The sequence below is a fragment of the Pelophylax lessonae genome (assembly GCF_965119305.1).
Source record: "Pelophylax lessonae genome assembly, chromosome: 5".
NCBI classification, from domain to species: Eukaryota; Metazoa; Chordata; class Amphibia; order Anura; family Ranidae; genus Pelophylax; species Pelophylax lessonae.
In genome coordinates, this window is record NC_138772.1 from 62,045,919 (window position 1) to 62,066,140 (window position 20,222).

The 20,222-nt window shown below is 42.4% G+C and overlaps 1 protein-coding gene across 1 annotated transcript in view; it reads left to right on the forward strand.

Moving 5' to 3' along the window:
* Nucleotides 1-20,222, forward strand: part of ITGA8 (integrin subunit alpha 8) — a 278,907-nt gene that overhangs the window by 187,545 nt on the left and 71,140 nt on the right. Inside the window, exons 16-19 of the mRNA XM_082258730.1 lie at nt 9,557-9,612; nt 12,857-13,011; nt 15,239-15,376; nt 19,052-19,119. Of these exons, the coding sequence (XP_082114856.1) occupies nt 9,557-9,612; nt 12,857-13,011; nt 15,239-15,376; nt 19,052-19,119 (417 nt within the window). The remainder of the gene's footprint in view (nt 1-9,556; nt 9,613-12,856; nt 13,012-15,238; nt 15,377-19,051; nt 19,120-20,222) is intronic.

Sequence of the window (20,222 nt, forward strand, 5' to 3'; positions counted from 1 at the left end):
GTAAAGAACCCCCCGCGTTGCCTGAGGTTAAAACGCTTCTCCTCTAATCGCATTGAATGCCCTCGAGTCCTCATGCAATCCCTTGGAATGAACAGCTTTTTTTCTAAGCTGGGATCCCCATTAAGATATTTATAAATTGCTATCATGTCCCCCCTCAGACGTCTCTTCTCCAGGGAGAATAAATCGAGCGATTGTAGACGCTCTTCATAGTCAAGGTCCTCCAATCCCCTAATTAGTTTAGTTGCCCTTCTCTGGACTCTCTCCAGCTCCAACACATCCCTCCTGAGGACTGGCGACCAGAACTGGACGGAATACTCCAGATGCGGTCGGACCAGAGTTTTATAAAGTGGAAGGATTATAGTCTTATCTCTGGAATGCATCCCTTTCTTTATGCATGCTAATATTCTGTTGGCTTTGGAAGCTGCCGCTTGACATTGCATGCTGTTTCATAATCTATCATCAACCAAGACTCCCAGATCCTTCTCCATTTTTGATTCCCCCAAGGGCTCCCCTCCTAACGTGTATTGTGTTTTTATGTTTTTAGTCCCCAAGTGCAAAACCTTACACTTCTCCACGTTAAACCTCATTTGCCATGTCGTTGCCCACTCTGTTATTTTGTCCAGGTCATTCTGTAGGATATCTGCTTCATGTTGTGAAGTTATTGCCCTGCCCAATTTTGTGTCATCTGCAAAAACTGATATCGAACTACTGATCCCGACCTCAATGTTGTTTATGAATAAATTGAACAAGGTTGGTCCCAAGACTGAGCCTTGGGGGACCCCGCTTACCACCTCAGACCAGTCTGAGTGTGCGCTGTTTATTACTACCCTTTGGACACGCCTTTTTAGCCAGTTCCGTATCCAAGAGCAAACCCTGCTATCGATACCTGCAGACCTTCTTTTATAAATTAAGCGCTTGTGGGGAACTGTATCAAACGCCTTAGCGAAATCCAAGTACACCACATCCACTGGTCTCCCCCTATCTAGCTCACAGCTCACCTCCTCGTAGAATGTTAGGAGATTGGTTTGACAAGAACGCCCATTTGTAAACCCGTGCTGATTACTGCTGATGATGTTGTTGTCCTTAGCAAACTCTACGATATAGTCCCTTATCATCCCCTCCAGAAGTTTACATACTACTGATGTCAAACTGACAGGCCTATAATTTCCCGGTATATGCCTCTGGCCCTTTTTGAATATTGGAATCACGTTAGCTTTCTTCCAATCCCCTGGTACATCTCCTGTCCTAATACTGTCAGCAAAGATCAGGAACAGTGGTCTCGATATAACTTTACTGAGTTCCTTGAGTACTCTCGGATGTATGCCATCCGGTCCTGGTGATTTGTTTGTCTGAACATATAAAACATGTAAGACTTGTGTTATCCAGATTACTCACACACAATCTATACGTGAAACTAAAAAAATGCTTATTTCATAAAGAAGAAGTATTATTCCTAGGATACATCATATCCAAAACAGGAATCAAGATGGATATGAGTAAGATATCCTGTATTCAGGATTGGCCTATACCAACCACCCGCAAAGCACTACAGCGATTCCTTGGATTTTCAAACTTCTATAGAAAGTTCATCAAGAACTTCTCTGCCATTGTGAGACCTCTCACACAACTCACAAGTATTAAGAAACCATTCAAATGGTCAGATGAAGCAAATGAAGCTTTTCGCTTGTTAAAAACAAGCTTTACCTCTGCTCCCATACTACGCCATCCAGACCCATCCCTCCAATACATTCTGGAAGTAGATGCGTCAAATATGGCAGTAGGAGCAGTACTCTCCCAACGACCAACGAATACTTCACCACTCCATCCAGTCGCCTTCTTCTCTAAATCTCTAAGCAGCCCAGAGGTGAATTACCCAGTGGGTGAAAAGGAACTGCTTGCTATAAAACTGGCTCTGGAGAATTGGCGACATCTACTTGAAGGCACCCGATTACCAATACTCATATATACAGATCATAAAAATATTCAATATCTTCAGACTAACAAAACCCTCTCCCACCGGCAGGTACGATGGTCACTATTCTTCCTAAGGTTTAACTTCCTAGTGACCTACACACCTGCAGACAAGAATAAAAAAGCGGATGCGCTATCACGATTAACTGAAGATAATTGCTCCGAAATCCCTTCCGTTCCTATAATACCCTACAAGCGTATTATTGGGGTTGTCCGTTCCTTGAAGGAAGAGATTCTACACAGTATAGGTTTGGATTCACCTCCACCACAACTAAGTGCTGATGCAGAAGGCTTCCTCTACTACAACGACAAACTCTACATACCCCCTACTATGCGCACCAAGATCTTGGAATTGTCACATGATGTGCCTATGGCAGGACATATGGGTATGACAAAGACCCTTAATTTGCTTACCAGGCAGTTCTGGTGGCCTGATATGAAGACATCTATACAAAAATTTGTCTCTTCATGCAACGTCTGTGCCAGGTCCAAAATTGACACTACAAAACCATCCGGTCTACTATGCAGTCTACCAATACCCCAGACTCCAAGGGAAGTTGTGTCCTTGGACTTTATAGTAGAACTACCACCTTCCAAAGGATTTAATACCATTTTAGTGTCAGTGGACCATCTGACAAAGATGGCACATTTCGTTGCTATTCGCAGACTACCTTCGTCCAAACAAACAGCGGAACTACTGATGAAACATGTCTTTAAGTTACATGGAATTCCAAAAACTCTTTTGTCTGACCGTGGATCACAATTCATCTCCAAGTTTTGGCAAGAACTATGTCACATACTACGAATTGAGCGAAAGCTCACTTCTCCCTACCATCCTCAGACCAACGGACAGACTGAAAGAGTCAACCAGTGCATCGAGCAATATTTACGTTGCTACACATCATACCTACAGGATGATTGGGTGGATCTCCTCCCTCTGGCAGAATTTGCCTACAACAACGCAACCCACAGTACGACCAAACAGAGTCCGTTCTATTTGAACTATGGGTTTCATCCCACTATTCTTCCACCACGCATCCTTCCAACAAGTAACCCAGTAGCCTCAGACTATCTTACCCAAATAAAAGACTCTCTGGGTTTACTTAATACTACCATCTCACATGCTCATAGTCAACAAAAAAAGTACTATGACCTTCATAGAAGACCTTCTCCTCAGTATGCTATTGGGGACCTCGTTTGGCTATCAACAAAAAACTTAAGATTAAAGATCCCTAGCAAAAAGCTTGGGCCTCTGTTCTTGGGACCCTTTCCAATCAGGAAACTTATTGGAAAGGCTGCAGTACAGCTCACATTACCAACAGACCTCAAGATACATCCCATCTTCCATGTGTCGCTACTGAAGCCCCATGTTCCTGACCAAGGAATAAGGCCTACCATCCCACCTCCACCTCCTGTACAAGTTGAAGGCGGAGAAGAATATGAGATAAAGGAGATTCTGGATTCTCGTATCCACAGAAGAAGACTCCAATATCTAGTACGATGGAAGAACTATGGGCCCCAAGACGACACCTGGCTGGATACCACTGATATACATGCCCCTAGGCTGATTCGCAATTTTCACGCGAAATACCCAGAAAAAACAGTTCTAGAGGCCTTCCGGAGCTGGCCTTAAGGGGGGGGTACTGTAATGTTCTGGTACCTCTGGTACCCCTATTTTACTTTCCACTTCAGTGTATGCGTCCCACCATTCTCTTCTGGTAGGTGCGCATACACCTTTAAGACCGATGCTGTCATCACTGAGCGCCGCAGAGCGGCTATTTCAACCGCCGGCGTTCTCACTCACATGTTCGTTCAATGTGTCTTGTTGCTGACCTGCCTTGAAGCTCATATGCTTGCAAGCGTACCTCGCTGTCCGAACCTCGCTACTGATCCCTGTATCCCGCTACCGGATCACTCGCTCATACCAAACCTCTCTACTACTGCTTGCTATTAGTGATAAGTACCCCGCAGGGGAATCCTCCATAACCTTCCTACTAAGCTTACACTGTCTAGCTCTGCATATTAAGGACTGTTACTATCATCTGCACTAATTATATTGCTAGCTCTTGAGCCTACTAACATCTATCCTTGCACTGTGTTAGTCTCTCCTGTATGTCATCTGCTATCCTACCACCTACTACCATACATGATTGCTAACCTATCTGCATCCTACCTGTTACCATCTATGCTCTCATGAACATTTCTCTCAACTGCTGTTCACCTATTGTCACTGTTCATACCTGTCTCTTCAGCTCATCACCACTATACTGCTATATACATCTATCACTCCAGGAACATCTTATTGAGTGTGTATATTTGTATGCTGAATCAGACAGACCACAGTGATGAGTCTTGGGAGTTGGAATTGGGGTTTCAACGTATCTCTACATGACTGCTGAGTGGAGTTTTTCTGCAGCTGCAAATCCATCTTGTTTCAGAAAACGCAGGAGCGTTACAGTCCTTCAGATTCACAGATTGGGGTAAAGGGCCAATCACAGCAGCCATTAACCACGTGATCAGCTGTGTCCAATGACAGCTAATCACAGAAGTAAACACAAGCTGGATATCAGCTTTTTTGATTATCAGTGAAGTCCCAACAGTGCCCACTAGTGCTGTCAATCAGTGCCCACAAGTGCTGCCAATCAGTTGTATTCATTAGAAGTAGAAAACTGCACTCCGAGTTTAAGATGAATAAAAATATATTTATTGAAGAATTCAAAAATCCATAGTTGACAAAAATATCAGAGACAGGGGACAAGACATATTTGACGCGTTTCACGAAATTAAATTTGCTTAATCATAATTAGTTATGATTAAGCTAATTTAATTTTGTGAAACGCGTCAACTGTGTCTTGTCCCCCTGTCTCTGATATTTTTGTCAACTATGGATTTTTGGATTCTTCAATAAATATATTTTTATTCATCTTCAAGTCGGAGTGCAGTTTTCTACTTCTAATGAATACAGCTGCTGGGATTGCGGATCTAATGAGCACCTGACTTGGATGTTTTGGACACTACACACCTGAGCAGTTTTCCCTGTGTATGTATGTGCTGCCAATCAGTGCTCTTCAGTGTTGCCAATCAGTGCCCATCAGTGCCTCCTCATCAGTGTCACCTATCAGTGCCCATCAGTGCTGCCTATCAGTGCCTACCAGTGCCGCCTATCAGTGCCCATCAGTGCCGCCTATCAGCGCAGCCTCATCGGTGCCTCCTCATCAGCGCCCACCAGTGCCTCCTCATCAGTGGCCATCAGTGCCACCTCATCAGTGCCCATCAGTGCCACCTTATCAGTGTCCATTAGTGTAGCTTATCACTGCCCATAAGTGAAGGAGAAAAAATACCTGTTTGCAAAATTTTATAACAAACTATGAAATGTTTTTTTCAAAATTTTTGGTCTTTTTTCATTCATTTAGCAAAAAATAAAAAAACCTAGTAGTGAAAAAATACCACCAAAATACAGCTCTATTTGTGTGAAAAAATGATAAAAATTTAATATAGGCACATTGTTGCATGACCACGCAATTGTAATTCAAGGTGCGACATCGCTGAAAGCTGAAAATTGGCCTGGGCAGGAAGGGGGTAAAAGCGCCCAGTAGGCAAGTGGTTAAGCTTTGGCAATAAAACCTGTAAACGTATTGGTTTCTATCCACAGCTGCACCAGTTTTTGCATTCTTAAATTTTAGTAAATCTCCCCGAAATGTCATCAGCAAACAGACTTTGTTTATGATATTGTCCAGTTATATGCACACTCGTCATTTCAGAGTTTTATCTGATGAGATTTGCTAGGGGCTCAATAGCTAATTTAAACCAAAATGGGGACAATGGACAACCTTGTACACTCCTTTTTCTTGTAAATATTACAATAATGTTTTTAAATTGATGATTCTAGAAGGATCTTCATCTTTTTTAATCATTTCTCTTCCAAAATGTCTTCAGCTTAGCCCTACTAGAGCATTACAATGCATATCAAAATTAAGGTAAAGGGTATTTTCAGTCTGTACATATTTCAAACAATATATAATTTTACTTATTTTCTGGCAGGATTGACAGGTCATTTTTTTGTACTTACCGTACAGCTATAACATACAGATATAACAAAATACTGTACATTCATAGTATTATAGTTTACATACACTTTAAAGCGGAGTTCTACCCATTTTTGTGTTTACTAAAAGTCAGCAGCTACAAAAAGTGTAGCTGTTGACTTTTTTAATAAACACACACTCACCTGTCCCACCGTCCAGTAATGCAGCCGTTGGAAAACCTCGGTTCTCTCCTTCTTCTCCCCGCGGTGCCTGCATCACTACAGTGGGCACCCAGCTGTAACAGCTTGCGGCTTCACAGCCAGGTGCGCACTGAACATGCGCGAGTTGCGCTGCACGTCTTGAGTGGACGGGCAATTTCCTGGAACCTGTGATGTGTCCCAGAAGATTGCAGGGAGGGAGGGGGAGTGGAGAACTTCCGCTCGAGCCGCCTAGGTGGCCCAAGCAGAAGTGAGAGTGGGTACCTGTCAAATCTAGGTCCCCCCCAAAAAAATGACATGCCAAATGTGGCACGTCAGGGGGTCAGGAGGCCTTAAAGTGGAGTTCCATCTTACCTCCATCTTCTCGCTCCGGGTCACCTGAAAAACAAATGGATAATCGCAATTTTTTTTTTTTTTTACTTACCTCGTTAAGAATAAAATATAATTACCTTACTTCCTCTTCCTCCCCTCGGCGGCCACGGCCCGTCGTCACTTCCTGGCTTGCAATGATTCCTGAGAGCTGAACGTCATCGCTCCCAGGAGTCAATGCGCCTGCACCGGCCCTGACGTCAGTTCCGGTGTAGGCGCCGTCATACCTTGCAAAACAGCTTCTGGGCATGCCCAGAAGCTGTGCAGGGATGACGCTGAGGCACCTGAACTGACGGCGGGGCCGGTGCAGTGCATCGTGGGACCGAAGAAGACAGAAGAGGATCGCGCTGGCTTCAAGCTGCCCACACCCGAGATGACAGCGCTGGAGAATACATTTTCAAGATAAGTATTTCTTCTTGCAGGTAAGTGCAACCCGGGACAGATCGGAGGCTAGCTATTGTGGAATGCACTAGCCCTGACTGTCCCGGGGTATTTTTATTTAAAAAAACGTTCACTGGGTGGAACTCCGCTTTAAGGTGGAAGTTCCACTCTTGGGTGGAACTCCGCTTTAATGTTTGAAAAGCCTTTATGAGCATCATGGAACTAAATAAATAACAGATACAATTTACACCTCATCTTATCAACTCACTTTCATTTCTTAGAGTTTTCAATTTTTCAAAAGAGTGGCACTCTACTTCTTATATATATTTATGTCAGATGCAGAATATGAAGTGTTGAATTGGACTTGGGTGGCTGTTATCAGATAACATGAACAGGATGCACCATAGTACTTTAATCAGTTCACTATTTATCTCCCATGAGAAATTACCCCTAGATTCCTGATTTCTCAGGAGAGCCATGGTATTCTCTAATAATTACTTTCCACGTTCTTGACATTATCATGCCTAATAGCGTGTAGGAAATTTGTCCTCAAGTGCGGTATGAGACCCACCAGATGTCAGCTCTTATTCAGTTTAATCACATTACAAAGAGGAAGTTAATCTTCAGCTTCGCTGCATTATGATTAGAGGTTTGTTTAGCATCTTCCAAAGATACGTTAATGGTGCATAGAAGAGATGTAATTGCGTTGGCCACAGCGATGACTTGCTGCACTTACTGTGATGGAGTTCTTCCTGCAGAGGTACATGGAATTTCCTCTTCCCCTTTTCCTCTATGTATCCAACATGCCACAGTCTGGATGAAACATGGTGAAGCAGCATCGTGGTGACCTCACTGCTGTGGTGTGCCAGGAATGGACTGCTACATCAGGGAGAAATTTTGCAACTTCCATTTGGACGCTTTTTATATATCTGTGGCCACAGGAACATTAAAAAAAAAAACACACTGAAAACTAGACAATATCTGTGCCATAGTAAATGGACACTAATTATAGAATAGAAACAGTAGTGAAACACGAAATTGTACATTATAAAAAATGTAATATTCAGTGGAAAAAATAAATTCCACAATGGCATAGGGTGTTGCACATTTACACTTTGCTGTTCTTATGTGTTGTTCGCATTAACATGCATTGTGTTAAAGTGGTTGTAAAGCTTCCTTTTTCTTTATATTAAAGTAATAAACTTGTTATACTTACCTGCTCTGTGAAATGGTCTTGCACAGAGCAGCCCCAATCCTCCTTTTCTTGGGTCCCCCGCTGGCACTCCTGGCCAAATGCCCCCATACAAAGCCACTTATGAGGGCTCCCGAGCCAACCTGTCTGAGTTTGTTGACACAGACAGCAGGGCTCGGCCCTGCGCCCCTACTCCCTCGTCATATGCTTCGATTGACAGGAGCAGACTATCAAACTACCGAATGAGGAGGGACAGAGCCGAGAGAACCTCTGCTCTTGTTCACATCGCTGAATTGAGATTGGGCTCAGGTAAGTATAATGTGGGGCTGATGGGGGGGGGGGAGGGGGGACCTCTGCAATGGAAGGTTTTTTTACCTTAAGTAAGTTTTTTTATCTGGTAAGTCACTGATGGGAAAAAGATCACCTGCAGGGAGACCACAGGCAAAACTGGTGACTAGTCCTTTGCACTCTGCTGACCTTTTTTGGGCACCTCTTCTACGGTTCATATCCTCCTTAAGTTTTTTTTTTCCTAAATTAAATCCTACTCTCAAACCGAAGATGTCTTAACTTTAATTTTATGGGCAGTTGAGATTATTTTGTTTTGTAAGTTTACTTTAAAGCGTTTGTTACCCTAAAAAAAAAAAAACAAAACAGATCCTGTTCCCTTTAAAGCATGCTATACAGCACAGTGCTTGTGCTGTGTAATTTGGCCCCTTCTATCACCTACAATACCTGGCTGATCCTGTCAGTTTCTACCCTCCTCTCTGTACACTGACCACGTTGTATCATGGCTGCTGAGCCCTGACACCGTGGTCAGTGTACATCTCTCTGTCATCCGCAGCTATCTGCAGCTCTCCTTTGTCTCCCTCTGTCCTCCTCCCCTCCCTGCCTGTCAGCTCACTAGCGCCGCTCTGCTCCCCTCCCAGATGCTACAAAACTATCTGATCTTTACATCATTCCCTCTGTTAGATTACAATCTGTATTCTAGTGCCTGTGCTTTATTTAAAACAAGCCAATCTCTACCTCTTTTCACAGTGCTGCTCGGCCGTCACTTGACTCCCGGCTCTCTCCTCCTTTCTTCCCTGCCTCCCCAGCTGATGTCAGAGGAAGTTCTTGGCCCCGCCTCCTGGAGATGTCAGACGGGGAGAGAAGGGAGTCGGGAGTCACATGATCATCGATAGGAGCAGGGAAAACAGGTAGAAATCAATTTTTTTTAACAAAGCACAGGCACTAGGATACAGGTTGTAATCTAACAGAGAGGATAATGTAAGGATCACATAGTGGCTTAGAAACCACTTTAAGAGTTTTGCAGAAAGTACCACAATACAGTAAAGGAATATGTTTTCATAATGTTGGATTGATGAATTTGCTCATTAACAGGTTTTTGTTTTTGTTCCTAGTTTCACTGTGGGCGTCTGTGTACAAGTGTCGGGACAAGGCATTCCTCATAATATAGGTATGTATTTTTATTGCATACAACTGTTGATTGGCTTATTACTGTACTCCATTAAGTTGGCGGTTTTTTGTTTTTTTTTCAGTTTTTTTTTTTATAGTTTAGTAGTTTGTAGAGTGGTGAAGGGGTTGAATACCTTCTAGATTTTTATTGTTGTCCGTGTCTCCATTGGGGTGGTTAATTAATTTGTGCTGGTGATTATTAAAGTCTATGTTTTGGCCAAAAGTTTATTCGTTTTGGAGACATCAGGAAAAGATTAGAACCTCGCGTTTTTACTGCTATCTGAGACTTTGTTAGAGAGATTTATCTGGCTTCCTGTCCTGCTGACAATGTTTTCCAATGAACTTTCCAACAGCAGCACAGACAGAAAAAAAAACTATTTTTTTTTTTTTTAATTAATGAATTTATCTATTTATGGGAGAGGCTGGAACCCCTATCAATTTTTATTTCTACAATGAAAAGAAAGGAGGGCACAAACTCCTAGTGCATTACCTTCAGCACCATATTCAATTTATTAAAAAGCCAAAAAACAAGCTCACAAACGTGAGAAGAAATAAAAGCCCATGAAATCACAACTTCAATATGGTGGATACCCAGTGTCTGCAGTTTGAAAGCTGACATGTTTCGGGAGACAAGCCCCCTTCCTCTGAGCTTGTCTCTCGAAAACGCCTTTCCAGCTGCAGACACTGGGTATCCAACATACTGGAGTTGTGATTTCATGGGCTTTTAATTATTTTTATGTTTGTGGGGTTTTTTTGGGCTTTTCAATAGATTGAATATGATGTTGAAGGTAATGCATTAGGCGTTTGCACCCTCCTTTCCGTTCATTGTAGTGTTTTGGAGTTTCCCCACTCGAAGAAAGCAGCATCACTTGAAATATTGCCACACTTTTGGATGTAAGACATAGTTAGCGCTAAGATTTGACTGAGATTTTTATTTCTGTCTGTGCCCCTGTTGCAGATTTTTCATTACTTCCTACATTATAAAATTGTTATCAGCAGGACAAGAAGTGAGGGGAAATCTGTCTAATGGAACCTCTGATAGCAATAAAAAAAAGAAAAAAAAAAAAAACATTCCACCCACAGCTAAAAAAAATGTTTTTGCTTTACATTAACACTGGCACAAGCCCAAGAAGCCCAGCACTATCTTTTCTGCAGCTGATTCATTTCTGGGCTTTGGATCTCCGATGCCCCCATCTTGGATTCGGGATCCGATTGTGACTTCCTGATGACTCACAGCCAGCTCCCTGCCGCTCATATGTGGAATCGAGTGATGCAGGGAGAATGGACCTTTAGCCAATTAAGATGTGTGATGTTATCCCGGGAAGCTAAAAAGTGGGAGTGTGGACCAAGTCAACATCATCCTTGCCTTGGCGAGAATTAACAGAGCTCCCAAGAAAAATAGGTACTCCTTCCCCCAAAAAGAGAGAAAATCTGCAATTTCATTGGAGGATGAGGGAGGGAAAAGAATAATAGCAACTTTAGTTTTAGGGTGACGATCTGGTACAGTTCACCTATTGCAGATCCCTGTGATGGGGACAACACTGCTTCACTTCAACTGAATTTAAAGCAGCATTGTCCCTTATGTAGGCTGTTGCTGCTTGCAACACAGTAGGATGAAAAGATGTTACAGGGGATGTGGCTGTCACTGTGATTCATAAGTCTGTAGCTTGTCAGTCAGCACCTGGCCGCGCCCAACCCTTTCCACTGCTTTCTGGATTGGAAAAACTGACTGTGCTGCTGAAACTCACCCATGGCTGCAGTGTCTGGGAGGGGGGAGCGTGTGTCTGGGAGGGGGAGCTGCAGTGTCTGGGAGGGGGGAGCGTGTGTCTGGGAGGGGGAGCTGCAGTGTCTGGGAGGGGGGAGTGTGTGTCTGGGAGGGGGAGCTGCAGTGTCTGGGAGGGGGGAGTGTGTGTCTGGGAGAGGGAGCTGCAGTGTCTGGGAGGGGGGAGTGTGTGTCTGGGAGAGGGAGCTGCAGTGTCTGGGAGGGGGAGCGTGTGTCTGGGAGGGGGAGCTGCAGTGTCTGGGAGGGGGGAGTGTGTGTCTGGGAGAGGGAGCTGCAGTGTCTGGGAGGGGGGAGCGTGTGTCTGGGAGGGGGAGCTGCAGTGTCTGGGAGGGGGGAGCTGCAGTGTCTGGGAGGGGGGAGTGTGTGTCTGGGAGGGGGAGCTGCAGTGTCTGGGAGGGGGGAGTGTGTGTCTGGGAGAGGGAGCTGCAGTGTCTGGGAGGGGGGAGTGTGTGTCTGGGAGAGGGAGCTGCAGTGTCTGGGAGGGGGGAGTGTGTGTCTGGGAGAGGGAGCTGCAGTGTCTGGGAGGGGGAGCGTGTGAGACACAAATTAAAGAAAATTTGGCTGAATCATGGGGGGGTATAGGAGGTTTTTTTTATGAGGCACTTGCATAACATAGTAGCTGGTTTTGAGACCTGTTTAGGCTACTGCACAGGAATACTTCAAGTATAGTACTTTTAGGTAAACTAAGCACCTTTGACGATAGTCTTTTTCAATCAGAACTGCTTCTCTTCCAATGTAAGTCAGTGGGAATGTAAAATCATGTAAAAGCAGGTTGAAATAGCTATAGCATTCCACCCCCAAGGATACATAACCATTAAGCTCTCCACTGATTTAGACTTCTCCTGACTTCTCCCATTTATGGATCCAATATGATATCCTCTACAGAGACTATTTAATTGGTGATATACAATATATCTAAACTTTAGGAGGTCAACTGCAGGTCAAATACATCTGTCAATAAACTGTAAAAGATCTCAGTAGCATCACAGCCTAATGTCAAATGCAAGCTGAATCCACTTAATATCAACCTGCATTTGCCGGTTGACACTAGCTCTTGATACAGTAACTGTTGTCAGCGGTGTCCTCCAAATTTTGGAAGATTTGCACTTTCTTTTGTATCTCTGGACAGGAAGTAAAGGGAAGTATCCCCAGTGCAGATGTTCTATCTGCTTCTATTTTGTCCAAAACTACAAAAACACATCTTGGCAGGAGTTATACTTTAATTTATGTTAGCTATCGCAGCCAAGCCTGCCTTCTGACTGTAGACAGACATTTGATATTCCTTTGATGTGACATCACATGTCTCATCATTGCACAATGACCAAGGTGAAAGATGGATAGCGAACTTGCCTTGGGTGGTGGATGACTAATTCCAGCCATAACTAATCAAATTTCTTATCTGCATGTATGCCTTATTTCCTGCATTTGGAATATTTATCTTTATATGTCTCCTACTCCACAGTTCTGAATGTTGATCTTGAGTTGGACTGGTTGAAACAGAAAGGAGCCGTGAAGAGGACACTGTTCCTTGACCGAAGTAATGCGCAGCACACGTTTGATCTGGTAGTAGGACGGGAAAAGGAGACGCAGTGCCAAAAATTTGTTGTTTATCTAAGAGTAAGTATTTAACTGGAGCTGCAACAAACATGTTATTTATAGATAAAAGTAAAGCCAAGCTATTGTTATACTCTTAATATATATAGCAGCACTAATTCCTTATATAAATAGATTATATCAATTACATAAAACTGTGAGTTCAATGGAAGGTTCGTTTTTGATGCGTTTTTTTACCACTTCAGTACTGAGCACTTTCACCCCCTTTCTGCCCAGGCCAGTTTTCAGCTTTCAGTGCTGTTGCACCTTGAATAACAATTACGCAGTCATTCAAAGCTGCATCCATATGAAGGTTTTATCATTTTTTCACACAAATGGAGCTTTCTTTTGGTGGTATTTAATCACGACTGGGTTTTTTTTTTAATTTTTTTGCTAAACAAATGAAAAGAATGCCGAAAATTTTGAAGAAGAAAACATGTTTTTTTTTTTCTGTTATTAAATTGTACAAATTAGAAATTTTTCTTCTTCACTGATGTGCTCTGATTAGACTGCACTGATGAGGCTGCACTGATGGGCACTGATGAGGCTGCACTGATGGGCACTGATGAGGCTGCACTGATGGACACTGGTGAGGCTGCACACATCTGCACTGATGGGCACTGATTGGCATTGATGAGGCTGCACTGATGGGCACTGATGAGGCTGCACTGATGGGCGTTTGTGAGGCTGCACTGATGAGGCTGCACTGATGGGCACTGATGAGGCTGCACTGATGGGCGTTGATGAGGCTGCACTGATGAGGCTGCACTGATGGGCACTGATGAGGCTGCATTGATGGGCACTGATGAGGCTACACTGATGGGCACTGATGAGGCTGCACTGATGGGCATTGGTGAGGCTCCACTGATGGGCACTGGTGAGACTGCACACATCTGCACTGATGGGCACTGGTAGGCATTGATGAGGCTGCACTGACAGGCACTGATGAGGCTGCACTGATGGGCGTTGGTGAGGCTGCACTGATAGGCACTGGTGAGGCTGCACACATCTGCATTGATGAGGCGGCACTGATAAGCTGCAATAAAGTGCTCTGATTAGCACTGATCAGCTGCACTGGAAGGCATGTTCTGGGAAGATGTCCATAAACTCCCTCCCAGAACAACAGAGCCTTGCTGTAGCCATCTTAAAGCTATGGCGCGGTACTGAAGTGGTTAAACAGGGCACTAAACATGCAGCAAGCAGGACTTTTCAAATTGCAGCACAGATGTGAACTATTGAAAGGACTTAAAGGGGACTATTTGCCATGTGCTTTTGATGTGCTGGGAAGGTGTGTTTTAGCGTGGCACAGGTGTGAACAGGGCCTAACTGCTTTCTCCGCTCATCATCAGATAATATGTATTTAAAACAATACTGTTAGAAAAAGAGCTTTTATTTAATAATAATTGGTTACTCACATAAAAACTCTTGATAAATGCTGATATGCCTGGCTATCGTTCCCATACATAGGAATCCTGATACTTTTACTTCCATCTGGCATCACATCCGCCTAAACGCGGTTCTTCTTAAAGACTTCCTCAGGAGACTATTGGCATAACTATCGTCTACGAGTGAGATTTCTATATGTCAGTTCAAAAAAATATATCACATGTATGTCTGCTAAGAGGTTGAAGCGCTGTTTGTTCTGCTTGGTGGAACAGCCATTAGCAGAGGGATTCAAGTGATATTCCCTTGTCTAAAGAGAACCCCCAGGCAAGATAGTCAATATCTATGAGAGCATATGATTGGGCAGGATGGAAATACGTAAACATATTGCTGTTTTTCTTTCATGAGAGAATTGGTGGCATTGGTATCTGCCAACTCTACCCTCCACTCTCCACTCTCCAATGCTGACATCAAACCTTGCGTGCACATCCATCTGATCACAACAACTAACACCACGCTATGCTATCTACAATGCAAACACAGCTTCCAAGTCTGTTTTTACATTATGTATGTCTTAAATATTATGTTTATCCTTTTTTTGCTATCTCCTCTGATTTATATTGTAGTTCAGTTGCTTTATGTTTTTGTGTATGCTCTTTCTATAGCCAGCAAATTATTTTTCTTTTTGAACTCTGTAGAAGATTCTGGTGCTGTATAGTTTATTTGTTATATCAATATTTAGTGTAAAATTATAATTATGTGTTTGCTAACCATATACAGTATATAAATGCCTAAATTGTGTGTTTTTACATCCAGTAATATGTTTTGTACAAGCTATTTTAGGCTATTTTGTTGACTTTTCCTGTAGGAAGAATCAGAATTTCGAGACAAACTCACCCCCATTACTGTCAACTTGAATTACAGTTTGGATGAATCTGCCTTCTTGAATGAACTGGAGTTGAAACCAATATTAAACCGATTTAGGGAGGCACGGTTACAGGAACAGGTACAGTATGTCTCAACACTGCCTGTCTACAAGCCCAAGCCAGAAAAGCATGTGTCAAACATTTGTTTACGTTGATTTTTGGCAGACCATTATTCCAAAAATAGAAAAGAATAAAATAGAAGACAATAGAGTACAATTTAGGGAATTAGTCAACTGCCTGCTGCCTGCTAATATAAAGTACTTCAAAATTAGAGTTGTTGAAATGTTTTTTTTCTAAATGGAACACTGATGTCTGTAAAGTTTAAAGCCTAAATGTATTTTCTTTTTTTTTTTTTTTAATTAGCTCAAGGCATAGTACTTACGTTAAATGTGAACTGTTCCTTGTGCTGGTAGCTGCTCTCTTCGTTGAAATCTTCCTTCCTTCCCCCCCTCTCTTATTCCAATGCAGCCTATAGTTTTATAGTGCTGCAAGGGTTAATATGAGCCGTTGGAGCTGTCATGGACACTCAAGAGTGCTAACTATGCCCACCCTTTTTGTCTCCCTCCTCCATTCGTACAAGCTGTACTATAGTTTTAAGCAATGAAAAATGCTCTATAAATGCAGGAGGCAGACCATTCATTTATTCGCATATCCCCCAATCATAGAGCTCTTTTTATTGCTGGAAGCTATAGTACAACTTCTTTGAATGCAGGAGGGGGCCAAAAAGGCTGGTATTGTCAGCATTCTTGAAGATTACCCACAACAGGTCCAGCAGCTTGTATTAACCCCTGCAGCATTGAAAAATTATTGATGCAGCGTCATGGGGGGGTCAGATGACAGAAGATTTCAACTAAGAGAGCAGCCACCAGCACAAGGGGTACTTCTCACTCAATGTAAGTTCTGTCCCTTATGCTCATTAACAAAAAATAACTAAAACTGAATAACTAAAAAATAACTAAACTTAGACTTTGAGGAGTATAAGTCAAAAAGACTTTAAATAACTAATCTGTATGTGATAAAGTACAAAATGCAACAATCTATAGCAGCCAATGTCTGTGAAGGTTCTCATTTTCCATGTTGTGGTATACCTAAAAATGGTTAGTCGCATTCAACTGGAATTGTTCTTTAATAATGTTAAAGTTTTTCTACTTAATAAAGTAGCTTTTTCAGTTAAAATGAGTGTCAAGAACATTCTCAAAAATGTAAAGGCCACACAGAAAGTCATCTAAACCCAATCACAATGGAGTGTGTCAAGATAGATGTTGTTTGTCCAAGAACAAGATGGAAAGTGTCATTCATGTAACTTAAAGGATAACTGTAGAAAAAAAGGGAAAGAGAGCGCACCAACCTTGCTTATTACCCAAGTGGTTATTGGTTTAACCACTTAAGCCCCGGAAGATTTTACCCCCATTCCGACCAGGGGGTATTTTGCGATTCGGCACTGTGTGACTTTAACGGACAATTGCGCGGTCGTGCGACGCTGTACCTAAACGAATTTGGCGTCCTTTTTTTCCCACAAACAGAGCTTTCTTTTGGTGGTATTTGGTCACCTGTGCGATTTTTTGATCACGCGCTATAAACAAAAAAAGAGCGTCAATTTTGCAAAAATAACAATATTTTTCACATTTTTTTATATGAAATTCCCCCCAAAAAAAATGTAAAAATCAAAATTTTTTAAAATATTCGGCCAATTTGTTTTATGCTACCTAGGTTTGGTAAAAAAAATCGCAAAAAGCGTATTTTGATTGGTTTGCGCAAAAGTTATCGCGTTTACTAACAAAGGGAAAGATTTTTGTCATTTTTGTGTTTTTTTTTTTTTTAACGCGTAATGGCGGCGATCTGCGATTTTTTTTGCGGTACTGCGACATTGCGGCGGACAGATCGGACCCTTGACTGACATTTTTGACACTTTTGGGGTTACCAGTGACATTTCTACAGTAATCAGTGCTATATATATGCACTGTTACTGTAAAAATACACTGGTAGTGAAGGGGTTAACTTTATTTGGGAGGGAGGGGCTGTGTGTGTCCCTAGGGGCGTGCTTTCTACTGTGATTGGCTGTGGCTTCAGCTGTAAGGACACTGATCAACGGATCTACATAGTAGATCCATGTGATCAGTGTCTTTGCAGCGAGGAGAATGACAGGCAGCTTGTTTACACAAGCTGCCTGACATTCTCCCTCTCACCCGCCGATCACCGAGTGGCCGGCGGACATCGGGTCCGCTGGTCACACGCGCGGGGGGGGTCCGTGACCACGCGGGAGCGGGAGCGCGCCTCCGGGGGCGCGCGCTCGCTCCCTAGACCCTCACAAGCAAGCAACGTAGCCCTACGTTAGTTTGCCTGTGAGGGGCTGACCGCCGACGTAGATAGTCGTGCGGCGGTCGACAAGTGGTTAAAAAGAAAGGAAATATACTCACAAACAAGTACGTTTCAAAGTCCACAATGGACACAAAGCGACTGGGTCACCGGACCGTGTCCAGCACGCCAGAGGACATTCTAGATGGCTGACATGTTTTCGAGGGGAAATCCCCTCTTCCTCAGAGCCAACCTGGAAAAGGAGAGCTCTCATTTTGTTCTTTATTATATACAGATTAAAAATTACCTACTTGTTTGTGAGTATATTTCCTTTCTTTTTCTACCAATAAACAGAACTTGGGTAATACGCAAGGTTGGTACACCCTCTTTTCATTTCTTCTACAGTGTTCCCATTGGGTGTCCCCAACCCTTGGAGGGCAGCAAGGTCTGTACATTGGCCTGGAGTCATAGAGATCCTAGGCAATATCTACCGCCGTAACATCACTTTTGCATGCAGGAGATTTTGTTTGGTTTTAACGTAAAGATTAACACCTGCCCCAGATTTATTGGCACAATAGTAATTGGATTTTGTAAACAGAACAGGGTAGCTTCACAATCTTTTACACCTCTCATCATGTTCTTGGACAATCCAACATTTGCCTTGACACATTCCATGGTGGTGATTAGATAATGGAGGCTAAACTACTGGTGTGGCTATAAATGCTGGTGTATATTCCTGACACTGATTGAAACTGTGGAAGCTAATTTTGAAATGACTTCAACATTATATAAGAACTCCAGGACTAGCTACTATTAGATATAGCAGTCAAACAAATTTCGCTTTGCTGATGCCAGATCAATAAAAGATTACTTCTGATTGTTTGCTGTGGGCAGTTTTACATGTTGCTTTTTGCTTCTAGATTTAGGCATTTGTGTTGGCAGTCATTTTGTAGGCTGAGCCAGTGCTCACAAGATTACAGCCTATCATCTTCATAGGAAGTAGAAGTGTCACTCTCGTAATTTATTTATTATCATATGATCCCATAGTTGTTCTTCAGTTTATGTGTAGGGGTAAAGTATGTGTAATGGGAAATAAAATCTATAAAAGAAAACCAATGCAAACACCTAGGGTTCCTCCAGAGGTTGTCAGGGGTTCCTTGAGCAATGAGCAATTCCTGCCTCTCAGATAAGTTCCCTCTGACACCATTGATCTTTTTAGCTATCTGGAAGAAGGTAATTCGTCCCAATGTCCACAAGTGTAAGGAGCATTCATCCCACTGACCATCATACTAATGTATCATGAGTTGTAAATATAGTCATTTTTAGCAGGAGTTCCCTGAGACCTGAAATTATTTCAAGGGTTCCTTTGTGTTGAAATGGTTGACAAAGGCTGATCTAGAATGAATAAAACATTAACCGAAATCTTCATCTTGGTTTTTTTTTTTTTTTTTCCTGTACAGGCACACATTCTTGTAGATTGTGGAGAAGACAATATGTGCATTCCTGACCTAAAACTCGCAGCCCAATCGTAAGTCTGAATAAATAAATTTCCCTTCGTTTATTGAATGCATGCTTTAAAAAATTAAAGGAAAAAATTAGAAAGAGTTGCTATAACTGACTCAGGACCCCAAACTGTGATGTTTGTTTTAACAGGAAATGACAGCACTCAGCAAAATGTTAAACTAATATATTCACAGAATTGAAATTCTACTACAATTTGTAGAACAATACGAATGCAGATCACAAAGTAAAGTCAAGGCCAAACATCTTATAAATACAGCACAGAATAGTTGTCTTTTTATTATTCTACAGAATATTTTTTCCTTTTTATCTAAAGATATTTTTTAGGTCCCCTGAGGCCAGGGGGTCTGTAGGCTTAAATAAATGTGTGTATGACAAGCCAAAGACCCCTACAGAAAGAAGAATAAATAAAAAGTGTCCTAAAGCTAAAGCTGATTTGTTGAAGTTCCGGAGGCCTACTGTATATATTTAACTGTAATTGTGATTGTTTGTGTATGTCAGTTTAAACCGGCCCGACGGAGCACTGTCTCCAGACGGAATTTAAGTTCATACGCGGTTAATTAGGAAGGCTTAATTCGCACTAAATATTATCATTTGGTGTGGCAGACTACAAATGATCACTTTGTAATACCCGTTATTTGTTCTATATACTGTGATTATCGAGTTATACTGATGCAAGCAATAGGATGTTAGTACCGGCCGTATGACTCAGTACATGGTTGCAATCATGCCGTTTCCTGATTTAGATAAACATTTAATACAAAAGGATGTATCCATCTAGAGGGCTAAAACATAAAGACATTTGGGTTATTATTAAGTTGTCGTCCATTGTAATCCACCCACAAGCAACTACGTAAACATGCTTTACTGCTTTGTGCTTTTGTCCAGGAAATAATTAAAGTTCAGCGCCAGGGAACCAAGAAAGTAAATCATTGAAAAATATTGCCACCATGCTAAAGTCAACTCAGTTTACTATTATCTAATTTTGATGAAACCCTGTACAACTGTATTCTTCAGGCCTTTAACGCTAATTGTATGCAGAAACTGCAGCCTGCATAAACTGCAATGGGCTCAAGGAGATGGTGGTGCTTGAACCAAGGAACGTCAGAA